The 26,142-nt window shown below is 40.3% G+C and overlaps 1 protein-coding gene across 2 annotated transcripts; it reads right to left on the reverse strand.

The window, feature by feature from the left end:
• Nucleotides 1-1,981: 1,981 nt before the first annotated feature.
• kiz (kizuna centrosomal protein) lies at nt 1,982-25,913 on the reverse strand. 2 transcript variants are annotated; one of them, XM_038729362.1, is made up of 15 exons: nt 25,745-25,913; nt 25,092-25,154; nt 24,404-24,566; nt 23,042-23,116; nt 21,136-21,721; nt 20,729-20,987; nt 17,500-17,619; nt 16,607-16,771; nt 15,351-15,501; nt 13,146-13,302; nt 12,608-12,670; nt 11,213-11,311; nt 10,657-10,726; nt 3,136-3,182; nt 1,982-2,295 (listed from the first exon to the last, which is right to left on the reverse strand). In XM_038729362.1, exons 1-15 carry the CDS (start codon nt 25,816-25,818, stop codon nt 2,192-2,194), a joined length of 2,196 nt encoding a protein of 731 aa, XP_038585290.1. In that variant the 5' UTR covers nt 25,819-25,913; the 3' UTR covers nt 1,982-2,191. The 2 variants fall into 2 exon arrangements, with proteins under 2 accessions (XP_038585290.1, XP_038585292.1); XM_038729364.1 differs by lacking the exons at nt 25,092-25,154; nt 25,745-25,913 and having other exon boundaries at nt 23,042-23,138; nt 24,404-24,560.
• Between the last annotated feature and the right edge of the window lie 229 nt (nt 25,914-26,142).

The raw sequence follows: 26,142 nt of genomic DNA on the forward strand, positions 1-26,142 counted from the left end.
ACCAATGTGGCTGATAATATGCAGTAAATTAAACCAACACTTTTCACAATAAAAAAAGGCAACTCAAGGAAAAAGAATGTAAATCGAAATAAGTCTGAAATTGCTTCTCACAGATGTTCTGTTTAGGTTGCTGTAAAAACTGTGCTTCTGCCCATTGAACCTGCGGTTGTAGTTAGAGGTTACAGTGCAGCGGTATTCGTTATTGTGATCAAGGACAGTCGAGGCTAAATTTTTGATGATTACACATTTGAGAAAAAGACAAAAACTTTTCTCATTTTACATGAACACACAAGAAACTTAATCCGCACCCAACCGCATATTTTAGAATCTATGCCAATGTCAATCATGGCAACTTTTACAAAAGCGTCAATCTCTGCAACAATCATACTACTAGCTTTAATCTGACAACACCCAGATGACCTCAGAAAGAGACTGAGACCTGAGACTTTGTGGACTATTTACTTGTCATTTATTTTTAATATGTGAAAATAAACCTCAACAATGCTGCAGTGTTAATATACAATAATATAGATCATTAAGACCTGTATGTTGTTTAAAGATTATAAGGACTGTATGAATTCAGTGTTTTCCTAAAATAAATGTAAAGTGTTTCATAGCTGAATAACACAGAGCCTACAATCCATCAGCAGAAAGGTGAGGTTTCATGTCACATAAAAAAAATATTTTTATGAAAAATACTCCTAGTTTGGAACCTACTGATTATTTTGAGGATAGTTGGATTTTGTGTCTTCAGGAGCAAAATTAAATGATCTGCATTGAAATCACAAGTGGCCGTGTAACAATAAAAATACAATTATTTTCCATCCTCCCTTGTTCCGCAGAGACATCATCTATTGGATCAGAATAAACATGCATCATCTTTACAAAACCGCTGCTGTAAGAACAGACCTCTGTCTAATGTCAACCTGGTGGATCGAGTAATGTGGCAAAGCTGATACTGTAATTTAGTCAGTCACTATATGGATGACACCTGCTTAACTGCAAGATAAGACCTTACACATCCTCTTAAAAGAATGAGCTGAATATTATCGTTTCTCTCGCATGGAAACATGTTCTTTTTTAAAATGTTATTGTGTGTTAGTACACATTAGTACAATATAACTCCACTTCCACCATGAGCTCTGTCGCACACAAGTATCTGTTGACATGCTCCTTAACATGGATATTATGTTAGGGAGCCTTTTAGCAAACTCCAAATTATTCTGCCAAAGTCCCTTTTCTGTGGTGGGTCAGGGCTGTCTGAAGCCATTATTGGTAATGAATGTGGAGTCCTACTTTAAAAGGTTCAGGCATGTAAAGTCACCTAAAGCTGACTAATGGAATCCTGCTGACACTGAATGCCAGGGGCTTTTACCACATCCCAGAATGGCAGATTTGAAAATTTACACTACAGACATAATGAACTATAAATGTAAACTTGGGAATGTAGCCTCCCACACAGTAGCTCCGAGTTATTAATAGATACGGAACGTTCAATGTGCTGTAAAATCACAAATTGGAGAAGACTATTGTGTGGTTTCAGCAACAATTCCGCTACTCGTGACTCATTTGCACAATAATACAGAGGAATTTAGACATACGTCTCTGTATTTCTGTAGCATGAGCACAACTATTAAAGAAGCAGCTGTGAAAATATGTGTAGAACGTTTGTTAGAGGTTCTAAATATTCTGAGTTTGTTATCGCTACAACACTTTGTGCCCTGGGAGATGGGCCTCTTCAGCAGGTTCACAGGTCGCACAGCAGCGTGCAGAGTGGCCATTGTGCTTTGTCATTTCACAGGTGACTCACATCATTACACTCGAGCATGCTGGAGGTAGAGCACTCGGAGATGCTTGCAGCATTCAAAATGCATGATTTTCAGCCTAGTGCAAACAAATCGCTTTAAAAGATCAGTTTAATCTATTTCGAGCTGTTATTATGAGCTGGGAGAGTTGTTCAGATAAAGAGACTGAAGCAGGGTTAACATCAGAGTGTTGGACAACTCTTCACATACTTTACCCAGCGTGAGAGCTGTCAACTTTATTATTTGTTTTTACGATACAGTGTGCATATGATTTACAATGCAGACCACTAAAATAATGGTCAGGGGGTGAATTACTGTGAGCCAAACTGCCTGAAATGTTGCAGTGATATAATATAGTGCATTTAAAAAATATCTGCAGGGATATATCAGTCACAGAAGTCATCAATGTCATTGGTGTTTGTGTTGAAAGGTCGAGGACGCAAGGCTGCTTCAATCTCTGAGTTGCTGTCGTCTGATTCCCCCCAGAAAGCTATACAAAAAAGGTAGAGAGAAAAACATACAAGATTACATTATTAAAGTATTATATTTACCCTTCCATGGTTCAAATGAAATGTGACCTTTGACATAATTTCTTTATAAGGTCAGTTCTACGCTCTCTTTACAAGCATTCCAGCATTTAATCGCACCGAAGCTAAAGCTTTCCTTGAATTCGATTTCACAATAAAATTTTAACATTCTGCCCATTATACAGTCTAATATGTGTTAAATCTCTGTCTTGTTCATTAATGGCAATAAAGTGCATCTTGGGTGATCTCATCACAAGCATGAAAGTTGCTCCTTAAGAACTAGGATGCAGTCTGACACCACTCCGCTGGAAATGCAAACTCTTTGGACATACTTAGATTTTAGAAATGTATTGACAAAAGGCAGCTGTGTGGCTGCCTTACCAATAGAATTAACATTGCTTGTTCAGGGTTTTATTTAGAGCAGTTAATAAATAGCCCAACATCTCCATAAGCTTATGTTTAAGATTTGATTATTGATGTAGGAACACAGATAATTCCCTGAAGCAGGAATGTTTTGGTAATTTGTAAGAGGATTAGGTAGTGCTTGCTGACAACATAAATCTAAGCTTTGACTAACCTAGAATTGGCTTTAAGGTCATTTTTTCATTTATACATCCTCAAAAGGCATAGCTGCATTTACAGAGAGCGTAATTGAACAATTGGAGTTCCTGCGAAGCTCAAAAATTACAATAATTTCATACATGTTTGCACATCAACCTCTTTATGGTGAACTGTTCGGTGTAATTAACCTTTTTTTAACACTGTGTCTTTACACGCAATTGAATGACTTTGTTTACACTCACCTTTTGACGGTAGAACAGAATGAGCCTTGGAGTTCGTCTTCTCTTTCCTGGAAGCACAAAGACAGTTATTAGACTTGTAAAGTTATTACCCCAGGCTTTCTTTGAAAAAGAGCTGCTATTTCACACCACAAATAGCTTAAAAAAGGAAAAAGGCAGGCAGACAGTGGAGCAGAAGGAACTTCCTTGACTCCTGTTTTAATTGTGCCAAAGGACTTCCACAAGTCCCTCTTTATTGAAAGATAGTCCAAAGACAGGGTTGCCAGGTTCCCATAGCTCTGGTGATATCACTATGTAAATGTCTGACCTCAGAAAAGGCTTTGATCTACCTCAATGCATATGCAATAAGGCCCCTCGTTCCACTTTTAAAGGCCTCCTCTTTAATTTACATCATCACAGAGCCTATTCAAAACACCACAATATAGCCTCATCATCTCCCAGGTTAGCATACATATCCATATGGTTTATTTGTTTGGACCTTCTATATCGAAGCTGTATTGACGCTTTTCTTGGAAATAGGAAGAGAAAAAGAGTTTGAAGCAGATGAGCTCAAGCAAAAACAATTGTGTGGTGTGTTCCTCCATCTGCATCAATTCAAACCAATGACCTTTTTGATTGTCATCCTCTCGATCACCCTCGCCTCCTCATCTCTTCTCTTAGCTAAGTCTTGGCACATGTGACTGTACATTGAGTGTAAAGGACCATATTAGTCTGGCTGTGTTCTGATTGCTTCCAAACTATATATTGCTGCTTTGCACTACTCAAGGCAGAATGAAAAGATGCAACTCCCATTCCTAACTGTGAACAGACTGCTCTGTGCTAAAAGCAATATACCATACAGCCAGTATAATGATTAGAATATAACCTATGCCTGACCTATAACTTATAATATAAAAATGCTGATAGGATCCCTACAGGACATTTGGAAGATTCTTGCATCTGTTCAAACAGCATATTGAACCTCAGGGGCTTAAAATGTTAGCAAGTAAAGCAGTGCCAAAAAAGAAAGCAAAGACACAATGACAGGTAATCAGCCTATCTGCATGCACACTGAAAGTGCACTGCATATGATGATGTTGCATTTTGTTGAAATAGATGATTTTGTTTGCCATAATATGCTTATTTTAGATAATGTATGAACAAATCTTGTGAAATTCACACATTTTGGTGGATGGGGAGTAGTGCAGATGGTAAATATTTTCCTGTGTTGCCTATTTTGAGACCAAAATTATGGTAGGTACTGTTTGCAATGTCTCCCTGGACTATGCTATGTTTACGTTTGTTAGCTTTTTATTTTACTGACTTTACTAGACTGACAGATGGCCATACACAAAATTATTTAAAGGAGAGAAAATTACATTATAATATTTTGTGATTGTACCACCAGAGGTAAAACTGGGTATACAGCATGAATCCTAAGTGTTTCAATATACACTGAATGTGAAGTTTTTGAAAGGTGAAATAAAAAAAAAAAACTTCTGTGCATTCAGAATGACAATAAGAATTTTTTCTGTCAAAACTATAGCACAAAAAAAAATAAAGATGAGGAATATATGTGTATCAACATTAAAAAAAAGAGAGACATCCAAATTCAGCTTTTTAAAATGAACAAGAGTAAAAGTACAGACGATGAAGCAAAGCTAAACCACGAGGACTGGTGCATCCATTTACAACTGTTAGGCAACAGATCTCGACCAGACCCTGCAGAAGCAAAAATACAGCAATAATTTATACTATTACTTCCTCTCCTTTGCCACAATAATAGCTGTTACAGAGTGTAAATTAGGCTTTTCTTTTCTTGAACTTCCCCCCCGGGATGGGAATGGTCTATCAGCTGTTCCACTTCAGTGAGGGACTGGACTGATTTCAAGACAGGGCTATTACCATAGAGAGCTCAGTCTGGATCTGACCCCACCAATCTAATATTCCGTTTCCATAAACATTTATGCCAGTTCATCTTATGCTGAATTTCCCTTAAATGAGGCAATGATCTGAATATGTAAGACTGGGCTGGCCAGTGTTTTACAAGCTCCGGTAGACAGAGGTGAATGTAAAATGTGTAAAATGATGTAAATTACAGCAATTGCAATGTCCTCTTTTTCCCAAGGCCTCGCTCAGTCTTTTTGGAATTGTTTCATATTGTTGTTTATCTCATGTTTTAACAGTTTTTGTGTCTGCTATCCATAGCTGAGTACACAACCACCTTTAAAATGGATGGATGATGAGTTTTATACACATTACACAATTGGAGCTTGGAGAGAAATGTTGACATGTTTAATGTTCTCAGTGTTTTTCCTTAATCTCCGTCTTGTTTTGTCAATTAATGCCACACTGGTTTAAATTTGAGTTAGTTAAAGCTCCTAAATTTCCATATTTTAAAATAATTTTATCAGGTTGTAAATATACAAGATATGCAGAGACATACATAGTGCAGATACCAATTACCAATCTAACTAAAATGGAAGAGTCCGTCTGTCTGTCGATTTTTGAAAACCGTTCATCCGATCGACTTCCCACTTGGCGGGTGTTTTGCTGAGGATGTGCAGTGTCCAGGGTGAGCTCTTAAGATCTACGGGACATATTTATTAGTAGTGCATTACTACCGCCAGAAGTACACACTGTGTAGTGTATTGAGACGGGACCACTATTAACTGTTACACCTCCGAACATGCTTGTTACACCTGGCTCTCAGTCACTCGCTACAGTACATTTAGGAACAGATTTAAAAAAGAGAGAGACCGGAGATGTTACATTGTAGGAAAATAAGTTTGCCATTTTACTTCGATAAACTCAAACAATTCAAGCACCAGCAATATAATGACTGAAATAGCCAGGTCCCAAACAGCTAGCTGTTAGCAATGACAGCAGCCAGTTGATTATCTCAAGTTTGCTATTAAGTTGAATGCTATATTTGCTTGAAATGCCCATTCCTTATTATGTCCTGGGTGACACCATTCAATCAGTCTGCCATTTTGTTTTGCTACTAGAAGTCAAGCAAATGGCCCGTTTCGAGCAGGTACGTTTTGATCGGACACTGCACTAGTTCATAAAAAACTAGCACAATCCCGTAATCGCATATCTGGATGATTGAATTGGAACCACTGGTGAGGAATAGTGAAGACGTGTTGCTTAAAAACACGTTGTTAAAAATAACAATGATTGCTCAGCTTACTGAAATCCAGGGCACTCAGGTGTAAGTTAAAGACTATTCTCTACATTTTTAGATCCAGTGAAGCACTCTTCTTTTTCATTCTTTGTAACGTTTAGCTTTGATTGCCACTAAAAGCATTATCATGATTCTGCTATACCAAACCTTTTGCTGTATCCTCAGGTATCTTACTGTGGTGCAACAATAAACAAAAAATACTAGTGCAAATATTGGACAAACACAAGTGTGGTCAGTTGAGATTACTGTATTAAATGTCAAGAAAGACATATTGACAAAATATCCAATAGCAATAGCCAAACACATCTTTATAGAGAATATAATATCCTTTCTAACTGCAGTTTAAAGTAATTGCCAAGTAAGAACCGATTGTGTGAATAGATGTTTTCTGGAGTCACTGAAGACAGATTTGAAGTTTAATCCTAGTCACAAAGGGTATGTGAGGAATAATGCTTACCAAGCATTTAATACTGCCTTGCACACACCGATAGCATGAAAACTGCTTTTATTTACCCTGGCTTTTTTTAAGCTCATGCCACCCACACACAAATGCTAATAGCACAATAGCACTTTTGTGCAGCGGTGCTTGTCTAAAGGTAAAGGGAGACCCATCACCTCATCATTCCCATCAACTCCTACTCCCATCCCAGCTATGACCCCGCAGAAACATTGTTTAGGCTCTGTTTAGATGTACTCTAACAGGCCTGAATGGTAGCAGGATATAGCCCTCAGTGGGGGCATACAGTGAGAGGCAACTGTGAGTGCACTGTGAGTGGGCACTCTCTAACATGTGAGTGCTCTCTGCTGGCAATGAGTAAGTACTGCAACTCAGAGGAAGAGGTACTGGGCCAATGATTTTTAACACAGTTCGCTCTCCTCCTGACTGGTGGCAGTCTAGAGGAGACAGTCAGTGCTGAAGGACAGATCATTCATTTCATGTTACATTTTTCGGGTGCACCTTAACCTGTGTGAGGGTAACATTTTCTGGCTTGTCCAACACACACTCACATTGATGTCTCAAGGATGTGAAGTTAATAATATGGTCAACCCACAATATAAAGCAATGAAAAGAGAACACCATTAGAAATGACTCTCATAATTGCATGTCATATGCCTAAAAAAAAATCCATCTTTTTTTTACTTATGCCTCAATCATCCTCTGAACAGCTTACAACTATCACAACAAATGTATTTGAAGAAAGCGATCTTTGCATGGTTTTGCTGCATAGACTTTTCACTGACCTGGAAATAAGAAGGCTAAATTAAATGAACAAGACTAAAATGAGCATAGAAAGTGTTAAACCCATTTAATTTTATAGGGCAATCAGACATTCTTTACTGGTTTGAGGCAGCCAATGTAGGACAGTGACCTCCTCTGGTTGGAGTCTCTAAATGCTGACTTCTTCTATAGTCACTGTCATGTTTGTCCTGTTTTGGCCTGGTTGTAATCTTATTCTTTAGTCTAAACTCAAAGAGGAGATCAACTGATATATTGGAGCTATTTTTTGGGGAGGATATATTCTGTAAAACAAATATTCACAAGACAGATTCAGTGCTGCCACATGCCTGATTGCGCATCTATTGCCTTAAGTGTCACACTGCTCACTATCATATTGTCTGTTCAACAGTTTCCACGTGTTCTCCTCCACTCACTGGATTTTAGAACAGGAATCCTCCATCTTACACTACCTCTTTGTCCGTTACTGTCTCTCTGTCTCCCTCTATCTCCTGCTCTCTCTTTCTACCTCCCCTCGCCTCCTTTCTCCCTGTCACCCCTCCAACCCTCCTCCCAGTGAGCTGTCAGAGATCCACACACATTGCCTCCATATATATAGAGAGAGAGAGAGAGAGAGAGAGAGAGAGAGAGAGAGAGAGAGAGAGAGAGAGAGAGAGAGCGCTTCTGATTTTGACACTCTGAGTGATTTGAGGTCGAATGCTTGAGCACATCCTGTTGTCCAAGGCAAAGCTGTAAACCACTAATTGTTGAGTCAAGGTTTTTGTCAAGCAGGCACTAGGCACAACAATCATCACACCGGCTGTGTGTGTGTTTGTGTGTCTGTGCACATGTTTTCTAGCATTTTTTTGGATCAAAAGGGGGGGGGGGGGGGTATTAAAAACCCCAACATAAAAATAAGAAAGGAGTGGCATCTGAAATGCCTACAGTAGAAAGGAGCACAATGATTCTTTGCACGAGAGGAAGCAGTGGCATGCACTCGCATACAAAGGGGAACAAGTGGTCTTTACATGGAGTGCAGCTGCTTATTAAGACTCACTCCTTCGTGCATTATTCCTTTCATCCCCACTCAACCACAAAGTGATTTTACTTTGCCACTCACAAAGACAGCAAAAGATTTCTAATGGACAAATCAGTCGCTTCCCCACGAGTTATAATACAATAAACAGCACATTCTATAAAAGTATGAAAAAACACTGTGTGAGAGAGAGCAAGCAAGAGAGGGAGAGAGAAAAAAAGAATATGAAAGACCTCAATTCTCTCAAACGCCATAATAGTGAAATGAGCACATATAAATGTGTTAAGAGTATCTCTTTGCATCTTGTATAGACTGCATGTATTTAATCTGTAAAGCTTATTAAGGCCCTAGTCATTGCTATGCAAAGCAGCACCCAGTGCTTTTCTCTCGCTTTTCAGCCGAGTGCAGTGTTTGGCCAATAGGACTGGCCCCCCGCCTCTCATTCTGCATTCATAACATGCAACATTTGCACAATGTATCTCTCAAAGGCCTTGAATAGAAGGCCTTAATACTCATGTAAACAACTGCAAACCAATTACTTAATGAATCGGGCCCACACATAATGAGGCGCCTCACAAAGGGCTATAAATGCATTTTTTGCACCAAAGCCTCTGCTTTAAACTACAATCCCTCTGCTGTAGTCTAGGCTTAACTGGCAAATCATAATTATTGTCTAAGACAACAGCGAGGAAGCCATTTTTGTATTTTGAGTCCAGCTCCATCCTCCTTTTGATGTCACCCATCAGCTCGCTGACAAAATAAAGCAAATAATTAACAAGAAGGAAGGAGGAAGGGGGAGGGATACAGAAAGACAGAGGGGAAGAGGGGCAAAGAGATGGAGAAAGGGCAAGAAAGAGAGAGTGAGGCACAGAGAAAAAGGAGAGAAGCAGGGCAAGAGCATGCTGCAGTGTTATGCTTCTGCTTAAGTGCAGGACTTCTAGACCACTTGTGGGAGCAATAAAGCGCAAGAAGTGACTGTGGTAAGTGGAATGCTTAAATCTAAACATCCAGGAGAAGTGAAGAAACCATAGTTTGACCAAAGAAAGGATGATGTTCGTGGTACGCTTGATGCTGCTTCCATCCTTACCCTATTGAGATGAGAGTGTCAGACATACATAACAACCCATTTGTCCAATTTTACACAACTTTTACACAACTTAAGTCTCACCCCTGCTCGCGGCATTCTCTGTTTCTGTCTAATTTTTTTTTCTGCAAATTTTGTTTAATCACATATACTGCGGGCTTCCCATGCACATTAATGACAGGGAGACAGGCACCATCTGAGAGGGTCTGGGCCCAAAATTGGCTCATGTTTATTAAAGAGGGTGGTCATTGGGGCTGGCTGTGGCAGACATCAGCAGCTATGAGGATCACAATAGAGCCAGCCCATTAGGCTCTTCCCTGGGCTAATAGGCAGACTGGGAGCGCCTGCTTGCCAGGCCAGGGAGATATAGACTTCAGCCCTTGTGTCAGCGTGGTGCCCGGTAATCACATGAAATCAGAGAAGATTATTCCTCATAACGTTTACCCAGCCATTACTACAGCCAAAATGGGTTCGCAGTGAAGAGGTGCTCTGAGGACCCGACGTGCAATTGCAGATTTGATGAAGTCGTGTTGATATTCAAATGTAACCGTGATGGTGTTAGCTTCCGCCAAGCTATTTATCATTAGATCTTCTTTTCCAACCCACTTAGGACTCTGATTTGAGCAGCCTAAATACATTTCAAGGGTGAAAAATAGAAGGACATTTGTCCTTGTCAACACTTGAGTCCCGTTCTTCCAAAACAGTTGTCCCAGGTTCTCTTCTTGACGTGATCTGTTTGCATTCTGACAACAAGCCTGAAGACACTGAGATTATGACTCCAATTTATTTTTGTGGGAGCTGTTTTGCTTTTGATTTCTAAAACCTGGCTGAACCCTGCAAACAGTGAGTGAGAGGGGCTTTAGGGGCCTTTTGTCTTTGTAAGCGAGTTAATGGGTGGCGCACCCTTGATCTTATGGAAATGAACAGGGAATTATGAGAGCGGCCATGCAAATGTACATCAACCACTTTGGTGTCTGGTGGCCCATTTCCTGTGGCCCGTTGAATAATAACAACGTTCTTACCGAGGGTAAGGGTCTTGATGTGAGGAGCGTTTGGCCCTCCCCTGGTCCTCTTCATGGCCATGATTTATTCCTTAAAAGAGCAAATAGGGTCCGATAAAACCATTTGATTTGGACATTTCATCCCAAGCTAATCTACAACGCATATTAATGTAGAAATTATGGTAAGGCTTATGAGAAGCTAAGACAGTATCTCAACCTTGGCGTTGGTGTCTCTAAGAAATGCACTCGTGGTCACATGTGAATATATTTATATTTGTTTATACATAGCTTCATTATAATCCACTTATACTTCTTCCATATGTCATAAAGATACCACACCCAAATTCCCATGACAAGTTGAGGGCTATTATTGTTGGAATTGAAAATTAGGTTATGGGCCAAAAATGGTTGCAAAAACTTGCCATAAAATCTGTGAGCATTGGCTGTCAATTAGCTTACATCTATGTACACAACAAATATGGTCTTTCTATGGAGTATGTGCTGTAAGAAAATGTTGACCAATAGTTAGGCTCCAATCGCTCGCTACTTGCCTGGTAGAGTGGACTGCATCTCTTACCTGAGAGGCCATCGTCGTCCTCCTCCTCTACCTCTTCTTCAGAACTCTGCAGCCTGTCCTGCATGGCTGATTGTTTAAGTAATTGATATGCTTTTGTCTCTGTTCAGGGACAGGGACACACACACAAACACACAGACAAGCACACGCACAAAGTAACTGTCAAATATTTGCTTAAAACCCAGGTTTCCAACTTTCAGAGGTTTCTGTGTTTGATGAGACAACACGCTTCAGTAGCTGAGTCTTTTGGTCTCACTACTGAACAGAGTGGGTAAAAACACCATTCTCGATCAGCTAAGCTGTTGATTCTAGCCTACAGTATGTAGCAACAGTTTCCATGAGACAGCAATCAGCATCTCACATTATCTTAGCATCTCCTACCAGGAAGGCAATGATTGATTTTCTGTTTTAAAAACACTAAAGTAGGTATCGTAGCTAAAAGGAGCACAGAGACTGTGCTGTAAAAAATCAAAAGGGCAGAAGTACATAATAAATGGGCTGTTGTCTCAATGACGTTGCTAAAAACAAACATATTACATCAAAGAATAGAGCAAAATTGTGATCCTGAACATTTTCAGCTTGGTTTCATTATAAAAGTACCACTTTTAATAATTTTCTAAACACCATAACCAGTGTTATTCCACCCACAGCACTTTATACAGGCATTGCTTTTACATGCAGTTACAAAAAAACCCACTAGATATACAGACGTGCACGTCTTGGCAATTACTATCAGTTCCAAGGTCATGGTATTTGATTGTGACATTGAAGTCACTCACCGCAGCAAAACCCTTTCCTTGAAAAATCTTTAGTCATGTTTTTTTTTTTTGCTTTTTTTTTCTGGTTATGGCTCTTTTGATTAAGTGTAGCGATTGGAAACTGGACTCATTTTGCTGGCTGTGCACCATAGGGATGCAGACACATAAAACACACCATAGGAAATCTGATAGCTAAGGGTAATATAGGATTGCTTTACATTTCAGAGGTGCAGCTCAGGGATGGGCACACCAACTGTTTCCAGGATGCCTTCATATCTAGTATTTTTCAAGTCCAGCCTTGCCCGAGTATTGTTTAGAGGATAATGAGAACCGATGACAGATCTTTTGCGCTTCCCACCCTGGCATCCTGACAATTAAAGCAGCCGCATTATGCCGGGCCAGCAAATTATCAGTTTTGCCAGAATGCCTCAGACCAGGCTGAAAACACAGCTAGTGTTTTCTCGGAGATAATTAGAGAGAACTAGTACAGCTCTTCAGGTGGGACTTTGACCCTGGATTCACCTTGATCATCCTGCCTCAGCCATTGCGTAAAAGAGCCCATTATTCACTGCAGTGGGAAGAAAACAAACCACAACATAAGGACAGTGTGAATGCTGGGGCACCGGTGATGCCTTTTTACCTCTAATAGGAACACTTTCCACAGGGCTTTCGTCCTGGCTGTCCTCTTCAGTACTTTGTAGTTCTGTAAGAAAGGGACGCGCATAGTGAGAAGCAGTGGCAGGGAGGAAGGAGTTTAGGGATGGAAATGGGAATGGGGGGTCTTTCTTTAGCTCTGAATAGAAGACTGTATGAAAACTGGGCTGTGAGGGATTTATAAAAAAGCCCTATGGTGAAATTGATTTCTTTCATAAAAGGAAAGTTTTAGTTCTCTGCAGAGGTGGTTTGCAAAAAAATAGCAGTAGTCTTCATTTGTTCCTATTAATGGTCTTCTTACATATTACTGTGCAAAGACAGAGTTATCTCAGTGCAGTATGTTTCGGACATTTGCAGGAATCTACTGGCAACTGTAACAACACAATTTTTTGATTGTTAATTTAGGAAAATGCAGCCATTCCTCCATTCCTCTAAAACTAATAACACAAACCCAGTAATCAAATACTGTACTCTCCTTAGTATTTTCCATGCCTGTTTTAATCATGTTAATAATCTTCAGTAACCTTGGATCTGTTGCTTCTGTACTGGCCTGGCAGGCTTCACATCGCCGTCAGCCAGGAGAGGAGGAGGACCACACGAAGAAGACAAGTCACTCTCGTCCTCTGCTGAGGGGCACTCCTCACTGGACCGGGACACAAGTGTCCTCAGCAGCACTTTGGCCTGCGAGCAGAACAAATTAAAACCACACTCTTAATTGTTCCCATTTTGTGAAGGAAGTGTCAAATTGAACTCTCGCCGATTAGGCAAGTCATTTACTTTGGCCATGGCTGCTCGCACAGAGGTGCAGCTGTAGTGTGCGTTCAAACGGCAAGAGAAAATAACTTCAAATTCTCTCACTCGCTTAACTTAAAAAAAGATTATTTCGCACACTTTCGCTCCCGCTCTCCCTCTCAATCACACTTTTTTCCCCCCTCTCCTCTCCCTCTCTTCTCATCCATGAGATTAGAGAAGCGCCTAAAGAATGCAATCACCCTGGCGTTAATGTGCAACACGTTCCAGATATCTCCCCTCTTGGCTGAGAGAATTGAGACAAACTGCTCTCTTCCTCCCTCTCCAGCTCATTTTTTATCTTTGGGGAGATGAGGATACACAATTAAGAGGAGCTGTTCCGGGAGATGAGGAGCAGGGAGATGCCACACACCGATTTCCTTTCTCTCCTATTTCCCTCCCCCATATCAAATGCTGCCATCATCATCTCTCTTTTGTGATCAAAGACTGCCTCTCAGCCTCAGATGGCCATTTGCTACTTTTAATGAGCACTAATATGGAGGGGATGATCAGGAGGATTTTGACAGTGACAAACTTTAAGTGCATTGGAAGTTGTTATCAGTAGGTCGCAGTGAACATTGACAATATACATGCTTTCATTTTCTGAGAGGGGAAGAGAGAAAAACACATGCCAATCTGAGCTTGCCACTTGCTATTTGATGCTTCTGCACAATAAAAACTGTCTTGATCCTTGTCCCTGATATCCGTCTTTGTTCTTTTTTTAGATTTAGTCAAATGTACCGTGGGTTGAGGGCTCTCGCAGACCCACTGCATTTTAAATATCAATGAATGCAACTGTTAGCACTTGAATATTCAAAGGGCCTCTTTGAGTGTGTGCATGCGAGCTGCATGCTCCCATTTGTCGGGGTAGCCAGGCTGTGTGGCATTACGTGAATGGAAATTTCTGTTTGCTCTTGTGTGTGGAGCGTAAGCTGTTGTATGAGATGACAGAGAGGAGGGAGAGAGAGAGAGGGAGAGAGGGGAGAGAGAAAAAAAGGGAGAGAAGGAGAAATAGAGGGAGGGAGAGAGAAATAGATGGAGTGAGAGTGCGAGAGATAAAGGGAGAGAAAGATTTTCACTCGGCTTTTCCTGAGGCGCTTGGACATAAAGATGTAGATGGCAGTGCCTATCTTCCTTTTGTCAGTTCATATTTTCAAGAGGCTCTACAGTCTCCCTCTTTGCCTCTCTCATTGCGTCGGGGACACTGGAGCAAGATCTCCAAGCCACAAGAACCCCCGGCAAGATGAGTCCACAAAATTAGATAACACAAAAACCTGCATGTGTATATGATCATTCCAGCAGATTCCAACTGATGGTACATTTTTTGAAAAAGTGGGATTCCTGACAAATCTCTTGACATTATCTTTGGGCTCTAAGTGTGAATATTAATTGTAATTTCTTTCTTTGTTTAATGGAGCATTATCTGCACAAGGTCAATGAGTGGGACATTTAAAATGATCCTGTCCGTTGAAGGTTCAAATGGCTCCCTCATTCAATCGGACCCAGCTGATGGCTATACTTTTGGTTAATACCAAATTAAAAGCAAGTGTTTCTCAGATGAATACGCCACATGAGATGAAAGAAGCCAGGCAGAGGCTGTAATTTGTGATTAGCGCATGGGTCAGGGTTTCCCTTCTGTCTAGGTCAACGTGTGGAGCAATCTGATGAGTAGGCAGCCAGGGCTTGGTTTCAAACACCAGACACAAAGAGGGCACTCAGTACCAACTACAGCGCTCTTCTTAAAAACATGCAAAGAAACAAAAACACTAGTCTTTTTTGGACAGGAGAAAAAAAGAAGCCATTTTACTCCTGTAGTCATTTGAGTGTGCATGTGCGTGTGTGTTAATGTCTGCTTGCTTTTGGGACTGAGTGCCTGTGAATGCAAGTGTGCAACCGACTATTTGTGTGTGTAGTGGCAGTGTGTGTGCCTCCAACGCTACCTGGTGGCCGTAGGTGGCATGGCGCTCCAGCAGCAGCGGCGTGAACAGCTGGACCAAGCGCTCAGTGCTGAGGACATGGCGCTCCTTGAGCAGGAGGGCGTGCTTGAACCAGCGATCCCACAGCCGAGCAGCATCAGGAGGGAGGCTGGTGCTGTGGTATAGGGTGGAGGGGGGATTGGTGAAAGAGAAAGAGAGACGTTCTTATTGAATAAAAAGTAGGACATCCGTAAATATGTCTTAATTTTACCTTATTACATTGAACGATTCTTTGCTTAGCTTATAAGTTCGACCATTAGGTGAAGAAATTAGAATATAATACATTTGTCAAGCAATTTTTTCATAAAGCACTCTCAAAAAGCTGCTTGCTAGTCCATCTTAAAACACTTTAACATTGAATAGACTCAGACAGCAATATAGCTCACTGAATAAAATGTCAATGAGCCGCAAGAAAGGGAGGGACTCTGCTAGATGTTTCTGTGGATTGAGTATATAGCAGGGAAGGTCTCAGAGAAATCAATAGAGTAGTGAAGCAGAGCATGGATTTGGCTCAGAGTATAACTACTCATTATCCAAAAGGACTGGAAGTCACAGATAGGGCATTTTAATTTACTCATGACATTCACCCGTGCAGTGTTTCCGTACGAGGTGACACCAAAGATGACCTTTACATTTGTTCACAACGGAGACTGTATCGAATGGTAGCGTGCAATAACTCAGCGGCTGTTGTAAGCCCACTCTTTGTCAGGAAAAATGGAATTCACCTTTACTGTAAGTGTGTTCACTGGCTCTATGAAAAGAAATGTGGATTGAACTCTTTAAGAGCATTGATATTTGTTCTCTGATTTACTCTATTGTAGTATTATTAATTAAAGGAGTTTACAATGTCATTATCTGCACAAAACACACACTATATTACACTATACAACACTATATCACAAACAGTATTTTATTTTATTATATAACTGTTTACCTTTTTTCAAGCATCTCAGAAGTTGTGTTTTTTTCTTAGGTAACATTATGCAAATTTATGTTATGAGTTCTGCAACAAAAACATTACGAAAACATTACATTACTAGTATAGCTTTACATAAGTGATCAAACCTGATCATGCTTAGGATTGTGATTATTCTTACAATCCCACAATTGCTTTTCATTAAGCTGAATAAAACAAAAAAATAAATAAACAAAACTATGGACTAAAAAAACACTGACAACGGTCTTTGGTGTTGGATTCACAGAGAAACCAGGAGCCTTACCTTATTTCATTAGGCTCAGTGATGGACTGGTGAGCACCCACTAGATCCTGTGGTAGCAGACAGCCCTTTGCTGTGCTCCATGACAACCTCTGAAGCTCATGAAGGATGACTGCTCCACATGCTTCAAGGTCCTCGTCATTCAAGCCTGCTCCACTGTTACAAAGGCTGTCCAATATATAGAGAGCAGTCAGCTATTGCCATGGAGCCCTGGGCTCAGCCCGTGGGTCAGAAGCACATGGAGTACGTCAAACAGCTGCTAACACTTCTCTCTCACACACACACACACACACACACACACACACAAACGATTTTCAGTATTATCATACACATCAGTGCACACAAACACGCTTGCTAATATATCACAGCAAAACTAAACATTATACTTAGGGTCATGGCACAAGATGGTCATTCTGTTCACTATTGAAGATGATGTTATATGTATAATTTACAGCACTCATGTTTGTACTTCATGAGAAGCATGTACTGGGTTTAAAAAGAGTGAGAATGCTTTCCTTTGCCAGACATTTATCCGTACTTTACAACAAGAACTGCAATTATGGCAAATTAATCGTGCTATGAAATATAAAAGGCTCATGAAAAATAAGCCCAGTCTAATGAAACACATTCTCCATCCTCCATCTCCCTGACTCCCAATAACAATTCAACAGGGTGGTTACTATAACAATCCCATGTGTTTGAAAAACCCTCAGAAAGAAAGACGTGTGCATGTTGGTGATGACACTTCATCTAAAGTGAGAGCCCTTGGCAGAAGGATAATATGTTTTCCTCATCTGCACAAATGGCTTGATTGCTATTAAATAAATGTAAACTGATTTAGTTTAGACAGGGAGAGATAAGATTAGGAAGTTTGAAGAAAGACAGGAAGGACATACCTGATAATTCTAGTCAGTTGTCTTCCATCAATTGGAGAATCCCCATACACACGGGTTTGTTCACCATCCAGTTGTCCTTCGATGTTATCTAGCAGGTTAAAGAGTCCTTCCTGGGAGAGACTAAAAACACAATACCCATTAACGTGGTGAATGAACATAGAGGAGGCCATGTGATCGATAGGCCTGCTATTTGTTAGGAAAAAAAAGAGGAAAAAAAGAGAAAATAGGATGCCATTTGATCCAAAAATCAGTGGTACATTTTCCTAGGCATTTTCCTTGAGGTACTCAAGGACTGCTGGAGGAATTTGATCATTAGAATGCTACCGCCACAATACAGGACTTCAACAATACAAAGTGTGTCTGTTGATGTTGCCACAGGTTGTAAAGGAAAGCTTGCAAAACCAAGCTTGAGAACCAGAGCTTGTAGAATTAGATGCCTACTGTTGAAGTAAACCTTTAAATCAGCTATACAGTTAAATGGCTAAATAAACTTAATTATAAATATGTAATATGATTATAAAAAATGTAAAAATGAAAATATGAACAACTCTGTAAAACTACCACTAACACCATCTCACATGTATGGAAAAAGGCTCTAAAAAAGAGGGGCCTCAAGATGATTTCTTTTGGTGAGAGATTTACACTTTAATCTGGTCCTGTGTGCTGCTACAAAATGAGAAATGGATGCCTAATGCATGTGGATATTGGGAATCCATCTCTTTCTTGGGCATTAAGCTCTGGGTGGCCCTCATTGAATTCTCCCAGAAACCCCAAGCCGAGAGATCCTGAGCCCCCTACATAAAAGGGGCCAAAAAGAATTTATGACAATCTGTAATGGGCTCCTGGGTTAGGGGTCAGCAAACAATTGCTCCTTCTTTTTTGCAGGTTGTTTCCTGGTAACATCCTGATTAAGCTGGCAGCTTGAATTATATCCATGACATTCTGTAGTGTGCAATCCGTCTGTGCTAAGTCCTCTTCAGTATGGCTGAAGTAGCATAGGCAAAAGCGCTATCTTTTTTCTCTCTCTCCCTTATCGTCAGCGTGGGCCTTGAAATAGTCATCTTTCTCTTTCCACTTTATTTGTCAATGCTCTTCAAAAAGAGACCTTTAGAGAGGGAATTAGTTGTGTTTTTTCTCCAAACCTCTCTCTCCCTCATTGTATTGTTGCCAGCTTTCATGTCAAGGTCTCCAACCTCACTTTAGATGCTGCTGTTGTCGGCATGTCGACATCATCAGGAGCTTATTGTTAGCTAGGAGGAAGAGGTCAGCCTCTCTGCAGCGATATTGCTCTACAGTGTACAGTACTGACTCCGGGGTGATTTACCACATGGAATGGCCTCACCGCTAAGTGATTGGTGTTAGATCTCACTGTGCCAGCCCAGACAGCAAATATAATAAACAAAGAAATGGAAAAATATACCACAAGTAATAACAACACATTGAGTGCAGGGACAGCCTGATCAAATATGGGGTGTGTCACACTGCACTGTGAGCACACAGTTAATACAGTACAAAGCACTGTATGACAATGTGCAATAACACTGAGAATTTAAAACCAGAAAAAAAAACACAACTGACGAATGTCTGTAAAAAAAAAGCATGATTCCCTAATTGATATTTCAAATTATTTATATATTACCGTATTTCAAAACATATAAATTTTACCTCTAGACCTGTGTTGGATTTTTAATTTAATTCAACTTTAATTGTATGACATGCCATCACCAATCGGGCCATCATGTGGTTCAGGGACGACATTTTTTGAGAGCAGGACACAGTAAGGCCTTTATGATGAGTCTTGAAAGAAAGAACCTGGAGGATATTTCAGTCATATACTCTCACTCATCCCAGCCATGCTGGAGGAGAAATAGAATGGGATAATTTAATGAATTTCCCAGGCTTGTTTTTCCCCAACTGTGAGCTGAATGGAGGGAGCAATATAAACTCTAACCTTGAGAGAGAGAGAGAGAGAGAGAGAGAGAGAGAGAGAGAGAGAGAGAGAGAGAGAGAGAGAGAGAGAGAGAGAGAGAGAGAGAGAGAGAGAGAGAGAAAGAAAAAAATACAGACTGGATGCTCTCGGAGCTTTACATCAAAGCCTCTGGTTTTCTCCTCATACACAGAAGCCCTCCCTGTTAACAATGAAAGCTGCAGCCCCCACCATCATATCCCCGGCACAGGCTAACTGCAGTTCCTCTTGAGGTCGCGCTATAAACAGTACAGTAGACCACACAGAAACACAGTCAAGCACAAACAAACAAATAGACATAACTATACTTTCAAGAGAGAAAATATAATTCATCATACTACTCTTTTGATACAGATATAGACCATAATTTTAAATAAAGCATTTGATATAGAAAGGTTCTTTATATATTACCGTAGATAAAAGGGTAATATGTTTGGACCTGAATAACATTATTGTGTGCATACGTGCAACTGTGTACTAAAAAATAAAGCATATAATAGTAAACAAGTGTACTTGTGTAATGTGCATAACCCAAGGACAAACAGCACAGAAATTACACACCAAATAAAGTTTTCTTCTTCTTTTTCAAGAGCATAAGAGGTCCTGTTCATAAAAAACTGCATATTGCAGGGAAATGCGGAGGCTTTGGGCGCAAACATTCACACGGGATTTTGTGTGGCTCTAACCCCATCCAAAATGATCCTTCAACTCAGAGGCCATCATCACGCTAAGGATTTGTGGCTGTAAGTGCTGTCCACATGCCCACCCTCCAGAACACTCTATGGTGCCACAAATTTCCTCCTCCACTGGGGACTTCCTGAGGTCTCTCAAGCAGAAAATTGCTCTGTTACAGCATTATCTTGGATTATGGCAATATTGTTGGTGACAGGTCCTGAGCTCTGCCTATAAGATGCATCACTGCCACCACCGCAGCTGCTACTGTGCTACAGAGAGCACGGTGGCACGGACCGTGACTCCCACAATCCTCTCTGTCAGCCTCTGATGTGATGGTGGCTATATGGTGTCTTCGCCTGCTCCTATCATTAACGGCCCTCTGTGGTTCAACATGGCTATGCAGAACATTCTCTTTCTCAGCTTGCTTTGCTTTAAATCTTGGGGAAAAAATACTGACTATGTGTGACTTGTGCATGGTTTTAAGACGCATATGTGCTGAAAAGCAATCCTGGCAATGTCTGTGTTTTTCACAGTTGACGCGTTTTGACAAATACAGACAACAAAGCACAGAAGTCATACATACTGTACCTTTCAAATGTCACCGTGGGAGCTGATTCACAGTTTAACTTTGGTTTGTTATTGGACCAATCAGAGAGGAGGGATGATTCAGGACTGTGCTGATTGTGATCATCAATACGTCCAGAAGTGGCATTCCTCTCAGGTGCCACACCCTCTGGTAGATCCTCTTCCAGCTCAGATTGTGTCAGGGAAATAGACAGGTCACGATCATTGCTCTCTGACAACTGCACATCAGAGCTTGGTGTGCTGACACTCTCACACACTCTACCTGAATGTGAACATAGAGCAAAGCATCACGTGAGCTTATTTCAAATCTTCAAAAAGGGAAAATAAAGTGCTTTTAACTCTCAATTTCAGTAAAGAGACTTTTAAAAAAAGATATTACAAGGTAATAAGCAAGAAGTAGCATTGCAAACCTGGTGCATCTTGAGTTTCTTTTCCAAAAGAAGTTTCAGGCATCAAATGGCTCAGAACACTCTCTCCATCTTGGGAGTTGTTGAGTTCTGCAAAGGAATTCTTAGCCTTCATCAGGCTACTGCTGCCGGGAGACGTATTCTTCTCAGGCCCCGTCAAGGTCACCAGAGGTGACGGTTCTTGTTCATCATCACTTCCTAATGGCACATTTCCAGCTGCACCTGCTAAGGCACGAACAGATGGGAGCACCGCTACCGTTCTATCATGTTTGTCACTCAAATTACAGCCGTCAGGGGAATCGTTTGAGCCTGAAATGTCATCTGATAAATGTGCTCGGCTGCTGGCGGCATCCTCTCCGCCAACTCTGAAGTCCTTCAAAAGGCCACTTCGTAGACGTTCGCGGGAGTGCATGCTGCGATTGGGTGAACGATGCAATGCTTGGTGTGAGTGTACACTTGTGGTGCCGGTTTCAGCGTCAGGCTGTCTGAAGGTCTCGTAGCCCATTAAAATTACCACTGGTGGTTTTGTAAAATCCTTGGCTGGGTGAGAAAGGACGCTGCCCTGGTGCTGTCTATGCACAGCTTCAACCTGCAAAAATGGGAATCAACAAAATATATTCATTTTTAGAAACAAAACTTACCATTACCTCATAAAAATTATATTTTGCTAGGTATGAACACAATTCTTTTGCTTTGGTTAAATAAGTCTAATTCAAAAGAAATTCAACTCAAGTACTATAGCTGACTATCCAATTTATAATTTTGAATGAGTTTAGCTTATTTGAGCCAAGGTCAGAATTCTTTTCAAAACATCTTCCAGAAGAATGTCTCAGGATCAATGTTTTAACTTTTCATCTTATTAGAAATCCTTTAGACAAGTTTTGATTCATGTCTGCAATGTCACCAAGGGGGGAGAGAGTGAAGCAAAAAAGCCTCCCTCCAAACATAATAACAAAAAGCATGGCTTCTGTTTCTTTTCTGATAAGCGTCTTAAATACCAAACAGTTAGCTGCTTAATAACATTCACTGTAAACCATGCAGCCTGCCCAGCAGATCCACAAAGTAGGTAAAAAAAGAGGAAAAGTTAATTTCTTGGCTGAGTGATTCCATCGGTAGCTGCAGGGCAAAGTAGAAAGTGTTTCACTAAAGTAGCAATTGATTCTTCTATCAATCTGCGGCACGCGTGTGCTCTTCCAAGGAATGTATTAAATATGAAAATCATATCCCGTTATCATCTGTCTCCAGCTTTCAGCCCGGTAAGCTTCCCTTAATGAATGCTGCAGCCTGAGGGACATGCACACTGCCAGCCAATGGCTTGTATGCATAATGGAGCGACAGTACCATTTTGCTCATTACAATATCGACAGGCTGACGGGGGTTTTGCACACAGTTACAAGTGACTGCTCTAGACAGCATGCTCCAAGTTATTATGAGATGTCTTAGACATTTCATCTAAAAGAGCTTTAACTGCTTTAAGTGAAGGGAGAAAGCAGCTATGGGCTTGAACTACATCGCTTGTACAGATGCACCAGCTAGGATTAGACACCTGTGCTATTACAGATACACAGTTTAAATGTAGACTCCTCTACAGATTTACCAGGCATAATGTCTACTTTCCTTTGTTATTCTAAACCTGAAAACACACAGCTTGATAGAACTGAGATTTGCATAAACCTTGTAAACATTTCAAAAAAGAAGGAACCAACATAAAAAAAAAAAACGCCAAAAGTGCCATTTTTCAATCATACAAGAATATGTGTAAAACACGCACACAATAGATCACACAATAAATAGTAGAAGATGTGACATGTGTAAAAAACATGATGTACAAATATGTTACTTCCATACGTGAATGTTATTCTTATTACTATACTAGTAATACACATTTAGTTGCACATATTTTCATTACCTTTGCTACGTCAAGGTCTCGCTCCATTTTCTTTCTTGCTTCCATAAATCTGGAAATCCTTTGGAATAAGTCAGCCTGTAAGAGATGTAAAGACAGACTGATACACAAAGATATGAGTAGATAGGTGATTGATTGATAGATAGATAGACAGAAAATAATACATAATATTTAACCGACATGAGGCAGGTAAACTGACACTGCATGCAAACACTAGGAATTGTCTGTTATAATGCTGTGATAGTGGTGCTGAATATTATCTGCATGTGGTATAAAAGCAGACGGTATGAAAGCAAAAGTGACAACGTCAAGCATCAGTCAATCACAACGGGTTATCCCAAGTGAGTGTCCTCTGTGTAGCTGCTGACAGCCTTTAACATTTATCTGACCGGCCCAGACTAACTGCCTTAATCCCAACTCCAATTAAAAAACCTAATGGCCTCTCTAAAGGCACTTGGATTAGCTCACACGTGCCACACCTTTTCATCAAAACCATGGCAGTTTACAGACGCAGACCTTTAATAAGACACCGTTCTGATTTATCCACTGTTTTATTTGAATGTTTTGTGTGTGTGACTTCACAGTCCATTTGAGAATTTATATTTTTCATTTTACCAAAAGCATCAGTTAAACCAGAAAAAATGACTTTATACAATGGATACTGAGATCAACAGGACAACCAAAATAACAACAAACACGCAGGACTCACAAAGCATCAAGAGGAAATAAACCGACTGCTTGAGGGGAGAGAATCACTAAACCTCTGGAGCACTTCAGAGTCTCTATATTGGGCAATTAACTCAGCGAGTCATAATTAGCCAATTTTGTTAATTTGATATTAAGCTGTCAAGCACTGTCGTTGAGTTTTAAGTGATAATCTGACTGGCTCATTGTTTTCTCCCTTGTTCATTTGCTTGTCGTGATAAATTGCACTGTTTGAGTGTTTACTATTGTCACATCAAGCAATTGCGAGCAAATATTTCTACTCTGTGTTAAAATTACACCACAGCATAAAGGAAAATGTGCATAAATGTGCTTCTTTAATAAATATATTTTAAATCGAAAAATTTTATTAGATTGAAGGTCTTTGAGTTTATTGTTCTTATTCAAAAGTTACAGTACATTTGGTAACATGTTAAAAGAAGTGTTCTTCCTAAACACAGTATTCAAAAATGTATTAATAATTATTAAATTTAATAAAATATTTTAGGAAAAAAGTCCAATTGTCCAAACCTGGATCAACCTCAGTGGGCGGAGTGTCTGTTCAGATTGCTTTTAATATAACTCCATGAGAAAAATGACTCCACTGAACAACTGAAACTGTGTGTGTGTGTGTGTGTGTGTGTGTGTGTGTGTGTGTTATACCTTTTGTTGTTGCAGGGGGCCATGGTCAGGACTATATTCCTTCATGCTAATTTCTATGCACTCCACATCTCTCAGAAGCTCAAGGTTTCTCATTTTCGCTTGTGCTTCCCTGTCACTGATTTCCTTGAGATAACTGCGCAGTTTGGAACACTTTATCTGTGAGCTGAAGGCAGTGGAGAACTATTATTCCAAAGAAATATTATCTAGGAGCATTGTCAAAAAATAAGAGCTAGACTTTCCACAAGACAAGGTTCAGCACAGTGTGTTTTAAATTTAAATCTTATTCTCAACTCTGGTATCAACCTCAGCTTTGCTGTTTTGATCTGCAATGTTAACATTACGAGAATTAAAACAGGATGTTCTGCTTACATCCAAAGGTTCATGGACTTTTAACACACTTGAGTACTATGGTGATATATTTTATTAAACATAAAAATCTCAGATTATCACAAATACCAGAACCGTTTTAAATTTTTTCAAATTAAAAGCACTAACATGGCTATGCATTTATACAGTATATGCGGCAAGTTATACTGATTACATATATGGTAAATTTACAAAACTATTTGATATACAGTAAGGTCTCTCTACTGAGATATCTCATTTTTTCAAGTTAACGCTGTGAAAGTCAAGGGATGAAAACAAGGTATGGTCTCTCTTTTGGTATACAGTATTCTGTGTAACTTACATTCTTTTATCAGATCTGGAGTAAGCAAACAGTTCTCTCTCCAGCTCCTGCCTCCGTTTCTCCCTGCATACAAAAATCAGAGGAGCTGTCACCCGCACAGACTACAGCAGCATCTCCGGTTTGCTAGGCTAATTAACAGCGACATTACTTACGGTATATAACTTATTTACTCATAAACCAACTGTAATGCGTAACGTTAGGCTAATGTTGATGTCTATGAAGATTCTCAGTCATCCAGGTCATAGTTATCCAACGAAGGTTAAAATCAATGTTGATATACGATTTAGCTACATGGGTAATGTTATGCTGATGTTGATACATAAAGAAAAGCACGAGCATTAGCTTCATGTGAACTAATATGCAGACGTTAATGATTTCAGGCTTTCCATTCATCTACAACCACCTAACGTTATTGCTGTTAGCTAAATGTAGCGTCCGCGGTGTTTGGGCTAATGAACTAACGTAGTAAGCTAGCTACACTGCAGTATCTCCGTCTACTCTGTCTTCGCCGGTTAGCTAAGTAGCTAACGTTAGCCTGTTATCTCCCTGTGGCAAGCGGCAGGAGACGGCTTTCCAGGCAGCACAGGTCGCAACCCGAGTCCGCGGTCTGCACTAGGCCGTCTTCCCGTGAACAAAAGAGAGCGAACACTCACCTTTCATGCATGCTCTGTTGAATCGATGTTATCTTTTCATAATACTGGTCCTCGCTGCGAACCGTGCTGTTCATTTTCGCATGCTTTGGCGCTTCTGCAGAGCCGAGAACGGGAAATGAGGAAGAAAAGGAGGAGGAGGAGGAGGGTGGCTGGTGGTGTTTACGTTGGTTACCATGAGCACCGCTTCCCAGAAATCCCTGCTGATAAACATAGAGAGCACGTGTTGCGAGTACGCGCGCGAGCTCTCCTCTTGCTCTTTGTAAACTAACGTAAACTGTGCGAAGTTTTTTATGTTGTTTTCGACAAAAAAGGTCGGTCACGAAAGTCTCATAAAATGTTGGGGAAGAAAAATTACAGTATGTTTTCCAACAAACTCTTACTCTTAAAACATTTACGGA

The sequence above is a fragment of the Micropterus salmoides genome, unplaced genomic scaffold (assembly GCF_014851395.1).
Source record: "Micropterus salmoides isolate LMB-PRFRI ecotype aquatic unplaced genomic scaffold, ASM1485139v1 Ms_hic_scaffold_19, whole genome shotgun sequence".
NCBI lineage: Eukaryota > Metazoa > Chordata > Actinopteri > Centrarchiformes > Centrarchidae > Micropterus > Micropterus salmoides.

Excerpts from the sequence above, each read along its gene's own strand:
- kiz (XM_038729362.1), bottom strand. The coding sequence starts at position 25,818 with ATGAACAGCACGGTTCGCAGCGAGGACCAGTATTATGAAAAGATAACA. Across the intron at positions 25,155-25,744 it reads CAACAGAGCATGCATGAAAG|GGAGAAACGGAGGCAGGAGC; the intron begins GTGAGTGTTCGC and ends TTTTGTATGCAG. Across the intron at positions 3,183-10,656 it reads CATCAAGACCCTTACCCTCG|GAAAGAGAAGACGAACTCCA; the intron begins GTAAGAACGTTG and ends TTGTGCTTCCAG.